General features: G+C 35.1%; 1 protein-coding gene and 1 non-coding gene across 2 annotated transcripts in view; both read right to left on the bottom strand.

Moving 5' to 3' along the window:
- The window catches only part of CTNNAL1 (catenin alpha like 1), a 39074-nt gene continuing 27290 nt past the window's right edge, over positions 1–11784 (bottom strand). The window contains exons 11-18 of the mRNA XM_023533470.1: positions 10097–10134; positions 7870–7920; positions 7622–7776; positions 4444–4492; positions 1393–1449; positions 1142–1255; positions 390–473; positions 1–263 (exon numbers count right to left, since the gene is read on the bottom strand). Of these exons, the coding sequence (XP_023389238.1) occupies positions 198–263; positions 390–473; positions 1142–1255; positions 1393–1449; positions 4444–4492; positions 7622–7776; positions 7870–7920; positions 10097–10134 (614 nt within the window). The 3' untranslated portion in view covers positions 1–197. The remainder of the gene's footprint in view (positions 264–389; positions 474–1141; positions 1256–1392; positions 1450–4443; positions 4493–7621; positions 7777–7869; positions 7921–10096; positions 10135–11784) is intronic.
- LOC111742921 lies at positions 3234–3339 on the bottom strand. The gene has a single exon (XR_002781530.1). It is a non-coding gene; the product is annotated as a U6 spliceosomal RNA (small nuclear RNA).

Here is an 11784-nt window from a genome sequence, read left to right as displayed (position 1 = left end):
TTAGAACTCTAGCAACTACCATGGCATTTATTAGTTGTCAAAAAGCTTCACAATCAGTTTCATAATTAGAAAATATAGCAAGATTTCAGTATTGTTTTCTTTATAAAATTACCGAATTTCTGAAAATATAATCATTTGCTTTCTAAAAATGCCAGCTTTGCCACAGGGTGTTCCAGAGATCTGACCTCAAATGCTTCTCAAGTTTTACCATCCACAGAGTCTTTGTTTGTAACTGAGACCCATCTGTTGTTTTCCATCTGAAACTGGGAAGAGTTAAAACAATTAGTTTCTGCTTTCTTCTTAAAATTTGCAAAATTAAGTAATAACTTTTCTTTTACATTGTCTAAACTAAATTTTAAAATGTGAGCGTAAGATAGAAAAACTCCCACCTTCTTCAGCAGTTTAAAGCAAAGTGAGAGAAGCTGGACCAAAATAGCCATCATGGATCGTGTCTTTGTAATACACTTATCAACCTATAGTGATAAAAAGTAAGCAAATCAAATTTCTTTACAAGGGGTACTTCAAAAGACTTTATCATTTAATTAGTTTTAAAATGATAAAAGTTCTCTATTATGGAACTCTAAGAGATCTCAAAAGGTGTATGGATTAGTGCACACAAGCTGACTTGATGACCTGAGGCCCCAGAACACAGATTCAGGGATTACTGCCCTGCCTGGGTCTCATGCCTATTTCATGATTCCTCAGGATGGAAAGTCAACCCTTTCTAATTCAGGCTGTTTAGGGGCTTCTCAAAGCACTCCAAATAGTGGCAGTGAACTCCCTACTTTGCAATTCCTAGCACTCCACTCTGTTGCACTCCAATTCCTGAAGGATGGGAGCCATACTCTGAGGAGCTTGTTCCCTAGTTAGACATGTGATGACATCCAGATTTAAGGGAAGCTGCTTAACACTATGGAATTAATCACATCAACAAAGCCAACTTATTTGGTGAGCCTATTTGCTCCCTCGGGTCAATTATAACTGTAGATAATAAGTGATTCTTGCAGTTAAGGCATGAAAAATGGAAATAAATTGCTCTTTTGTGGTTATTAACACTTTATTTGGAGAAAACGGGGCTGGAAGCTAACCCAATAAAGAAGTGTCAAAGTTGCCTACCTGAATAACCCACCCTCATGTTTACCTTTAAAAACACTTGATTCTGCAAAGGTGTCTTAGTTATTGTCTGGAGCTGGTGGCATAGAGGAATTAGCTTGTTTATTTCCAAGAGAAGCATAAGCTTGTCATCATCTTTCAGCTGAAATATAATTTAGGAAGTCATAAAAACTCCAATATAACTCTATCATTTAAACCTTAAATATTTTATACCATAATATACCCCCAAAGTGGGTATTGACGACATCACCACCAACACCAGGCATAGGCCTGCATTACCTGTTTTGAGAAAGCTTGTACACTTGAAGCAAGTTTCAAGCCCTCTTCAGCAAATACCTGGTGGAAAGGGAAAACATCACTACTTTAGATGTGTGTCTTCTGGATAAATGGTAAAATACACAGTCGTGGATAATTTTCACATAGAATTTTAAAACCAAAACCTAAAAATAAACGGTCATAGAACTCCTAAAATTTTTGTTGTACCCAGGAGAACACAAGAGTTTAACTGTATTCAGCAGGCTATTTCCCAGACTTGGTGCAGAATCAGTCCTAGCAGAGACTCCTCTACACCTGGACACCTCCAACTACGTGAGGATCACATGGACTTGTGACACTTAGCCATACAAATTATGTCTGGGCTTCTGGAGGGAGCTGAAGCTCATCTCATAATATCTTCAATTATGAAGGGCTGATGAATCTTAGAGTATGAGCTCAAAGGGTAAGAACTTTCCTGCTTCCAGGTAAGCAAGAAAAAACTTGTTGCCCAGACATATTCCTTAACTAGCCGTTTGAGAGGACCAGTTCAGATTGGTTTTTTCATTATTCTCCATGTTCATACAATTTAGGGAGAACAGGATAATGGAAAGAACAGTAACAAGGCTGGACAGATAAGAATATTCAGGATGATTATTTTTAAATGGTACATGGAATATTTTAGAGTGAGAGATACCAGGGAAGTAAAAGCATGAAGAAAGACTTAGCTTTTGATAGTGACAATAAGAATAAAGAGAATGGAGCAAATTTGAGAGTGATTTGTGAAGAAAAATAACAGGTCTTGGTAATAAACTAGATAAAGAATATGAGGAAGGAGGCAGTAATTTAAGGGTTGGTTAACTTTAACCCTCTATCCAACAGCCTTAACACGCCTTGCTGTCATTGGATAAACTGATCTCAAAGTCAAATAGTTCTTCGCATCTTTCCCTATCCTTTAAAAGGGAAACCAAAGAGTTTTACACCTAGCTTCTAGCCAAACTGAATGACTCACTTACCTATATGTTCCTCATCATTTCACGTTACCACTTTCTGTTTTACACATCTCTTCCCTTCTAACCTGAAACCCTTTGGGGACGAGATCCATGTCTGCCTCATAAATTATCATGGTTTTAAAACCACTTTAAAGTTGATGACTCCCAAATCTTTTTCTTCATTCCTGAACTATCCTGACACCAGTCTTGTATATCCTACTTGAGGAAAACAAAATGCTTGATTTCCACCCTCTAAATGTGGTGTCGTCCCTCAGTGTTCCCCATCTCAGTAAAAGGCACTATCGCTTACCCTGTTGGTCAAGCCAGAAACTCTTTTAAAACATAAGCCAGATCATGCCATTGCCCCTCAACACTCTCAATGGGTTTCCCATCATACTTGAAAAAACAAGTCAAAGTTCTTTCCATGACTACGGAAATGTCATATGTTATCGCCTTTCTTCTGGCTCACTCCATTCCATCTAAACTTGCCTCCAAATGTTCTTCAGATACCCCAGCCTAACTGCCCACCTCAGGTCCTTTCCACTTGTCCTGTTGGCCTGAAATAGTCAACCCCAAGATATCTGTCAAGCTCACTCTATCGCTTCATTAATATCTCTACTCAAATGTTACCTCCTTAGGGAGGTCTTTTCCGACCATCCCTTTATCACCTCTCTCTTATCCTACATGATTTTATCTCTAAGTACTTACACGGGGGCATTATATACTTTTTATTGTCTGTCTCCTCCCACTACAATATAAGCTCCATGCGGGCAGGGGCTATATTTTGTTCATTTATCTCCAAAGATTTCTCTCTCTTTTTGCATTTTTAAATTATTTTATATTAGTCTCAGGTATACGGTACAATGGTTATACACTTAAAATATAGAATGCTTCACAAATTTGCATGTCATCCTTGTGCAGGGGTCATGCCCGTCTTCTCTGTATCGTTCTGATTTTAAAGTGAGCACTCTCCAAAGATTTCTTATCCCCAGGGTCTGACACATAGTACAAACTCAATAAATATTTGATGAACAGTCAATATTCATCAGAGTTTGTAGACAATTCAGCAGACATCAGTTTAGTGTGTACGCTCACATAGGAAGCAGGTGAGTAGCAGATCTTCTGCAGTGAAATATCCCTTGTGGGGTGGTGTGACTTCGAATGGATATGGGCCAGACTGAACAGAATGAATCTAGAATTTATTCCAACTGTTTTAAGAGAAAAAGCTCATTTATAGTCTACAGAAAAATCCACAAGAAACATTTTCTATAATTCTTCTGACTCTATTGACGAAAAATCCCCTCACAATTAAATCCCTTTCCTAAAGAGGCTCAGGTGGAAGCACATGGGCATGCCCAAGGAAACTATAAAGGTGATAAAGTGAGAGAAATTTCAAATGTAAGAACGCTCTTGGTTCTGGAGAGGCAAATAGACTAACATGAGAATCAGGGAAAATAAGAAGGAATCTTGCAATCCACTTGCTAATCTAAAGCTTCAGACTAAGGGAGGAGAATTAGCAATGGGTCTATGTGGAGTTCCACTGGCCACACAGGGTATAAGAGTAGGTGTCAGTATATTTGTCTCTTCCTGAATGCCCTAGATCATCAGGAATATGGAAGAAAAAAAAGAAACTACCATGCACTGCATATCGTCTAATGGTCTTAAGCCTATGACAGATGCTTTCTTATGTGTTATCTCATTTAACCAATATCATTCATCCAATTCAATAAAGAAAAAGCCTTCTTAGCATTCAGGAAAATACAAGCACTATGTATCTGCTGACATATTTTCACCTACTTGGGAAAACCTAAAACTTATTATTGCATCTATGGACTATCAAAGCTCATTCTACTTCATCCCTATTATATATATATATTTCGCCCCAACAAGATAACCCCAAAATGCTCCAAAATGCTCCACAAAATGCTACTGCAAGCTCTCTACTCTCTTTCCTACTACTCTATAGTACACATGAGTGTGCACAGGTAAGCACACAAACGTCATACAGTAGAGTATTTAGAAACCAGTTAGCACCCATTTTTAGCCCAGAATTGAAATAGAAACATAAAATGGAAATAAAACATACCTCTAACTGATGAATTAAATCCTGGGAGGTGTTCAGTGGCCCTTCTCCCCTGAAATAAAATTATTAGGAGGTAAGAAAAAGTTATTGCCTGGAAATTGGTTTCATAATATTCAAGTTTTAGAGCATTTTGTATATTAAGAGAGCCCAAATTTTGAAGAATATTGAATAGATCTAATAATATTGTGACTTTATTCTTAAAGCAACTTTAATATTCTTACTTCTTAGGGTACTTTTAAAAATTCTAAGTAAACATTATACATGTTAATTTTATAATGTAAAGAAATTTAAAACTGACAAATTATATTTAAGTTTTGTTTTTCCTATTTAACCTTTTTTATTTTGCTTCATAAATTAAATACATGCGATCTGATAAATTGTCTTAAAGGCCTTTGTTACGTAAAAGAGGATCAGACTGAAAGCCAGGAAATTAGCATTTCTGATTCCAGTTTCAGCTCTGGCAGGAATTCAGTTGTCTTTGATGAGGCATGTCATTTAAGTTTCAAGTCTGAAACTATAAAATCATAATAATTTTTGTCTACCACTCTCATCATAAGATTAGAGAATATGAGATTGAAAACTACCAAGAATTAAGACCTCTACAAATGAAAAGTAAAATTACAACAAAGATCAACAGAATGCATTAAAAAGAGCAGTGGACTAGGCATGAATCAGAAGATCTGAAATCTAGTAGCAACCACCAGTTCTGCCCCTTAACAGTTATGAGATGTGAGTAAATTATTCCAGTTCTCTGATAAACTGTTATGAAGATCAAATGAATTTATGAAGCAGAAAGCACTTTAAAAACTGTAAGAAACTGGCAAAGTTGAAATTTTTAAAAAATCTAAGGCACTAGAAAAATCTAAAATATATAAACTTAAATATGAATAATTATATATAAATTAAGAAATTTATATAAACTGTTAAGACAGTATTAAACAATAGCCTGAGGAAGAGCTATAAAATTGCTCAGGAAAACTACAGAACTGGATACTGTGAAGGCCAACAGATGAGTCTCAGAAAGAAGCAACTAGAAGATGTTGGTAAACCAGTTGCAAGAGAAGAGAGAAAAAACTGTTGGGGGAAAAAAAAACATGTATACTGACAATGTCGGCAGAAAACAAAGCCAGTTTGAGATTTTACCACAATTATATTACCAAGACTTGTCCAAATGGCACAAGGTGTTATCCATTACCGAAAATCCATTTTCTTTTCCTGAACGTCAGTGTTCCTGTCCAATAACCATATTCTAGTAACAAGTCCTATTCCTAGAGCTTTAATTTTCTCTACCCTTTATAATGCAGCTCTTATGCTTTCTAGTCCCTATGGGGTGCAAGTCACCCCTTACCAAAATCCACTATTCTGACTTTGAAACCAAAATTGCCGACTGCATCATCCTGAAATAAGAAATAAAAGGGGCAATCGCAGACTTTCGAAAGATCTACTGATTTATCTTTTATTTGGAAGATTTTATATATCTGTCTACATTCATTAAGTAATAAGATATTTCTCCAGTTTTTATCAGTCCCCCCCAAAAAAGCTTTTTTAAAGACCTAATTTTTATCACCATGAGATAACTAGCATGATTCCAGCTGAAAGTAAAGATCTTTGTTATTGCAGTTAAGCAGTGGATATGTTTTTGTGAATAAACAAAAGAGTTCCATTTTACTTTCTTTTGTAGACTTGACTCATCAGATTTTTAAAAGATAGAAACAAAGGTCAGAGTTAGTGCTGGGAAGACTCAATCCCAGGAGGAGCTTGCTAAAAAAATGTTAACAAAGGAAGGAAACTACCAAGGGGAAGGTCGCCACTGATGGAAAATATGGTAAGGTATTAACAAATGACTGCTAAACACGGACAAAACTACTCAACTATCATTTCTCCTTCACCCTGCAGAAGAATTATGTATCTTGAAAAGGTAGCAGACATCCAGAGGGAAATGAATGCTCCTTCCCCACTCCTAATTTCCTTCCGTGTGAAGGAATCTTCACCAGCACCACATCCCTCACTTCTCTCTGCTCTCTCACTTACTCCACCCCATACAAGAAGTGGACATTTATTTATCTTTTCAGTCTTTTTGGTGACTTTGCGAAGACAGAATTAATAAGATTTCTTAATTCTAAAGATCATCTTTAAAATTCTACCTGCCTGTGGATATAAACTACATTTTCCAGTATCAACTTTATCAACATAAATGTTACTGACCTCCATCTGCCTACTCTTGTTTATCTTTTCATTTTGTTCAGAAACTGAGTGGGCAAAGGGTGCTATTTATTGAGCCCCGAGGCCCATACAGTTGTTGAGATCCTAACTCCTTTAATTGAGCTTAAAATTCCAGACAAAATGACATTTGAGAATACTGCAACAACTTGCAGTACAGCTGCTAATATTTTCAAAATCAAAATGAGTATGAGAGGGGCCATAACATTGGAGGTATCAAGTATTTTCCAGGTTTTCAAAATCAAAAAAGATAGATTTCAGAAATTAGTGAAAAGTGTGAAGTCATTCCTTGAGAAAATTCTAAAGCAGATTATTGAGCAGATAACTGATAAATATTTAGCAGCATGGAATTACTACACATATACGTTAATATATATCATATATACATATTCATTATTATACCATATGTACAGATTATTACAATGGAAGATTGTGGAATGTGACCAACATGGACGTCGACAAGTCATTTAATCAAGAGTCTTGTAATGTGGATAAGACAGAAAATGTAGGTTGGATAACAGTAAAGTTAGGGAAATTCTCTGCTACATACTGAATCCTGGTTTGTGGAGATCTAGCACTCTATTGAGGTGGTAGCCCTAATGGTTCTATGCTTTGATCTGTGCTTAATCAATCATTTGTATAAAGATTTAAAAGGCATGTTTTCTCAACTTCCTGGTGCTGGCCAGGAGAGATGCTGATGAAAAAATGTAGAATGCAAAATTATTTCAAAATTTATGCAAAGAATAAGATACAAAGCTCGAAGAGGATCTCTTCTAAGTCTAAATCTCAATTAAATGTCATCTTGTTGCTTTCACTTAATTGTCGTAAGAATTATTTATATAGGTTTTTTATCATGCATATACAAAACTGACTTTAACCTATCAATGATTTAACATGGCACTTTTTTTCACACTAGATATTATTAAATTGATTTGAAAAAGATCAGTGTAACTACATTTACCTAGTAAATAAATATAGAGAATAGGCCATACTGGACATGTTCCGTCCATATCGAACGATCTCATTCTCCTGATTCTCCCACTTCTCGATCTCGCAGTTGGCATCAGAGGTGAGCAAACCCAGCTTAAGTCCAAGCTTTGCTATCCTGGCTTTCTCCTATAAAATATGCATTGAAATCACAACAATTTTGTTAATACTGATATAAATAGAAGATTAGAAATAAGATTCTAACAAAGAAAAAGGTCTTACCTCAGAGTCAGACTTGTCTGGCTTTAAGGATTTCAGGTTTGCATTATTCTTCTGTGACAATAAAAAAGTTAAGATATCTTAAAAAGCAGTACAGTTAATTGTGAGGAAATACAATAGTAATAGAAAGCATAACAAAGCACCTGTAATAAAATTTTAATTTAAACATTTTTGGTCTATATTTAAATGACATTAAATTAAGTTAAAATAACTAATTGCAAGTACTCTACTAGTATGTGAGTTCGGCTTTGAACAGGAAGTTAGAATTCTGGGACTAAGGAAAGCAGATCAGTGTCCAAGAAGGACATAAAGACTTCAGCAGTTTTTTCAGAGTCCAGTTATTACAGCCCCAAAACTTCCTGGCCCTTCTGTTGAACTATTCTTATAAAATAAAGTAATAAAACTAGCGACTCTATGTAGTTATCCATATGTTCCTAATGTTATGACTCTGGAATTCAATTCCTTTAACCGATTTGCCCTTTGAGGCTAAATTTCAGCACCCTCATTTCATTGACATCCTGATTCTCAACTTTATCCAGGTTGTATAGGAGACCGTACTAAGAATTTAGGGTTTAATATTTGAACCAATATGTTTGATAGGCCCCTATTTTTGAAACAGCAAACTTGGTCCTATGCAAGCTATTTGAAACTCAGAATATATTTCCCCCAGGATAGGAGAAAAAAATTGTACGCTAGTCATTTTACCAAGCTGGCCCACAGATGCCTATTTGCTAGAAGAATAGAAACCACAACCAATAGCGATGCTTCTTTGAGAAATACATTCAAAAGTTCTCTGGAGATGGCAGCCCAGGTAGGGCATTCCTCTCACTCTGCAACCTGGTGGGGCAGGAGATCAAGGGGCTAGAAGATACAGGGAGCCTTTTTTTTAAAGGAAACATTTATTTAAATAATACACACACACACACACACACACACACACACTCACATGTACACAAAGTATAAATTACAATAAAACAAAACACTCATGTGCCCGCTTAAGAAACAGATTATCAGGGGAGGTAGATGGAGGGGGGAATATTTAAATCATTTCTTCAATTTAATGATAAAATAAAAATTAATAATGATAAAATAAAAAATAATAAAATAAACAATAACGAGATTTTTTTTAAAAAAGAAGACACAGATCATCACCAGTACCTTTGAGGTATATGTGTACCTCTCTGTTTTCTTTTTCTCTTATTATTCTCATGACTTATTACTTCTGACCAGCTATTTTGTCACTGGTTTTAGTATAGAAAAGAACTTCGACTTTTCCTTTTTTTCACCCTATAGTTTATATTGTTCATTTAAGATAGCCCATTTGAGATTTTTCTAATGTTGTTTACTATAGAAGAAATGAGAGAAGGTAAAGAACAGAAAATAAATATAGGGAAACTATAAAGTTACACACACACACACACACACAAATACAAACTGTCTCTTATATTCATTAGAAAATAGAGACTATCAATCTCTTCTACTCGCTCCCTCTTATAAAATCACATAATTTGTATCTTTTTCTTTAGAAGACTATAAAGCAATTGATAAGGAATTTGAGAAAGTTAAGAATATCCTTCAGGTTTTTAGGTTTTATTTTATTTAGAATTTTACACTCTATCTTCTTCATTTAAATCTAATTGTGTTTTCATTGTTTTTATTTTTACTTTTGGAAATTATTGTTATTATTATTAAAGAGTTAATGAAGACAGAGAGGGAATTGCCTGAAAAGGTACAGAAGCCATCTTAATAATGTAACCAAGCTTGCCATCTAGTGGACACTCTTTTGGAATGCAGTCAGATATACTAGTTTCAGTTGTACAAAGCTAAACGGTTCAAGTTTCTAATTATAAATAGCATGGCATATTTTCATTGACCTAGGAAGCATTAAGAAAGTTCTTAGCTTGTAGAAAATGATTCCAGCATGACCTCGAACATTAGATTCAAAATATGAAGAACAAAAAGACCTCTGACTTCAAATTATGGCTTCTAAAATAATCATAAAATCTGTTACCTATTCCTTCAACCCCACCCTCCCCCAAACCCAACACAAATAATCAGAGTGTGCGCTACATCTAGAGTGCTACTCAGAATAACAACTCTGAACATTAAATATCCTGTTTTCTTGTAGTGTCATTTATTGGGGTGGGGAGGGGGTTAGCAAATAAGCAGCAAGAGCATATTTGAATTCTGAATAAAAACATTCTGAAATGTACAAAACTCTTCTACTCACCATTGGCTTTGGAAGCGAAAGGTAGCCATACTTCTCTCCTACAAATAACAGATATAACTTAAAACAAATTTTCTATTATTCACATTTTATTTTTTAAATATTACTAAATAAACAGGAATGTTAGTACATTAGTTTTTATAAATTTGTCTATTAATTACATATAATTCAGGAATAAAACTATAATTTAGTGAACGTGAAGACTGTCAGCAGTTGTACTTCTAAGGCACCTATGTTGGTCAATCTCCAACAAAATGGCAAAAAGGCAATATCTCACTGACATTTCCTCATATTTACAACAGTTTCATTCATAGTGAATTCTTTCACAGCAGCCTGCCTCTAATAAAACCAGATTCTTCTTTTATCAGTACCAGTCATTGGTGCTTGCTTCCTTTTCTGCAAGTACCAGACCAAATCATTTACAAATAACCTCATAATGCATCCTCCTCATCAGGTAAGAGGACAAGTCTAGTGTCCAGTATAGGAAGATGAAATAAAGCAAATAACAGACTCTTAGCTGGGAATTAATGCATGGCAGGAAGCACAACTACCAATGAAAGAAGGACATGCATAACGTCCACCTCACCCCTGCCCTTTCACCGTTCTGGCTTCCAGATCATGTCTAAAGTCAGGTTCCAGTGAATGATAGATTTTTTTTAAACACAGTTTGTTATATCTGGAGTAAAAATTCAACATAAGATTTGAATAGTAATTGCTTCTTGATTTCAAGGAAAATGTGTTCAGCTATAATATATTAGGTGAAACTGTATAAAATTACTGATACTCAACAATTTTGACATATAAAAACAGCAATTTTATATAGTTCCATCTAATAAAAGTAAATATAATGTAAGAACACTAAATTATGTCATTTCTTATAGAATGACTATTATATGAACAGGGCAAACTTGTTCATAACATTTAAAATTTCATCTAGAATTGCTGTTGAATATGGAATCCGCTAGCCACATGTGACTACTGATCAACTGAAACATGGCCAGTCTGAATTGAGATGTGCTGTAAGTGTAAAATACATACTGGATTTTGAAGTCTTAATATAAAAGAAAAACATGTAAAAGATCTCAATAATTTTAAAATATTGATTGTAAATTGAGAAGATAATATTTGGGGTATGTTGGGTTAAAATATTATTAAAATAAATTTCACCTGTTTCTTTTTAAATTTCTCTTGTGCCTCCTAGAAATTTTAAAGTACATATGTGGTTGGCGTCATATTTCTATCGGACAATGCTGATCTAGACGGCAAAGTGTCATTATGGGTCAGCCTGAAAGGTTCATGGGAATAGCTTTATGAGTCCATTATTTCTTTGTAATGTCAGAATTGTAAGGGAAAAACAAAACTTTAAAGAGGAAGTGGGAATTTCCAAACCTTGTCTCCTAACCCCAATTTCGTTGTGAGAAGATTAATAGAAGACTGTCATCAGGTCACACAGAACCTCAAAGTTCACCATCTATCTTAATTCGAAGTGTGAATCTTGTCCATAACATTGCTAAAAAGTGGTCTTAATAAGCTAGAGAAAAGGGCACAATCATTACTTAAGTAAAATTAGCTTAGTTAAGCAATCTTGTATTATCTACCTTTGTGATGCTCCATAGTGCCCATGACCCTGAAATGTTCACATTTACTTTCTAAAAGGGGCGGGGGAGGGGGGTGCGGAGCGGGAAGCCAAC

Source organism: Pteropus vampyrus, unplaced genomic scaffold (assembly GCF_000151845.1).
Source record: "Pteropus vampyrus isolate Shadow unplaced genomic scaffold, Pvam_2.0 Scaffold103, whole genome shotgun sequence".
In the NCBI taxonomy this organism is placed as follows: Eukaryota; Metazoa; Chordata; class Mammalia; order Chiroptera; family Pteropodidae; genus Pteropus; species Pteropus vampyrus.
This window is presented reverse-complemented; position numbering and strand designations above follow the sequence as displayed.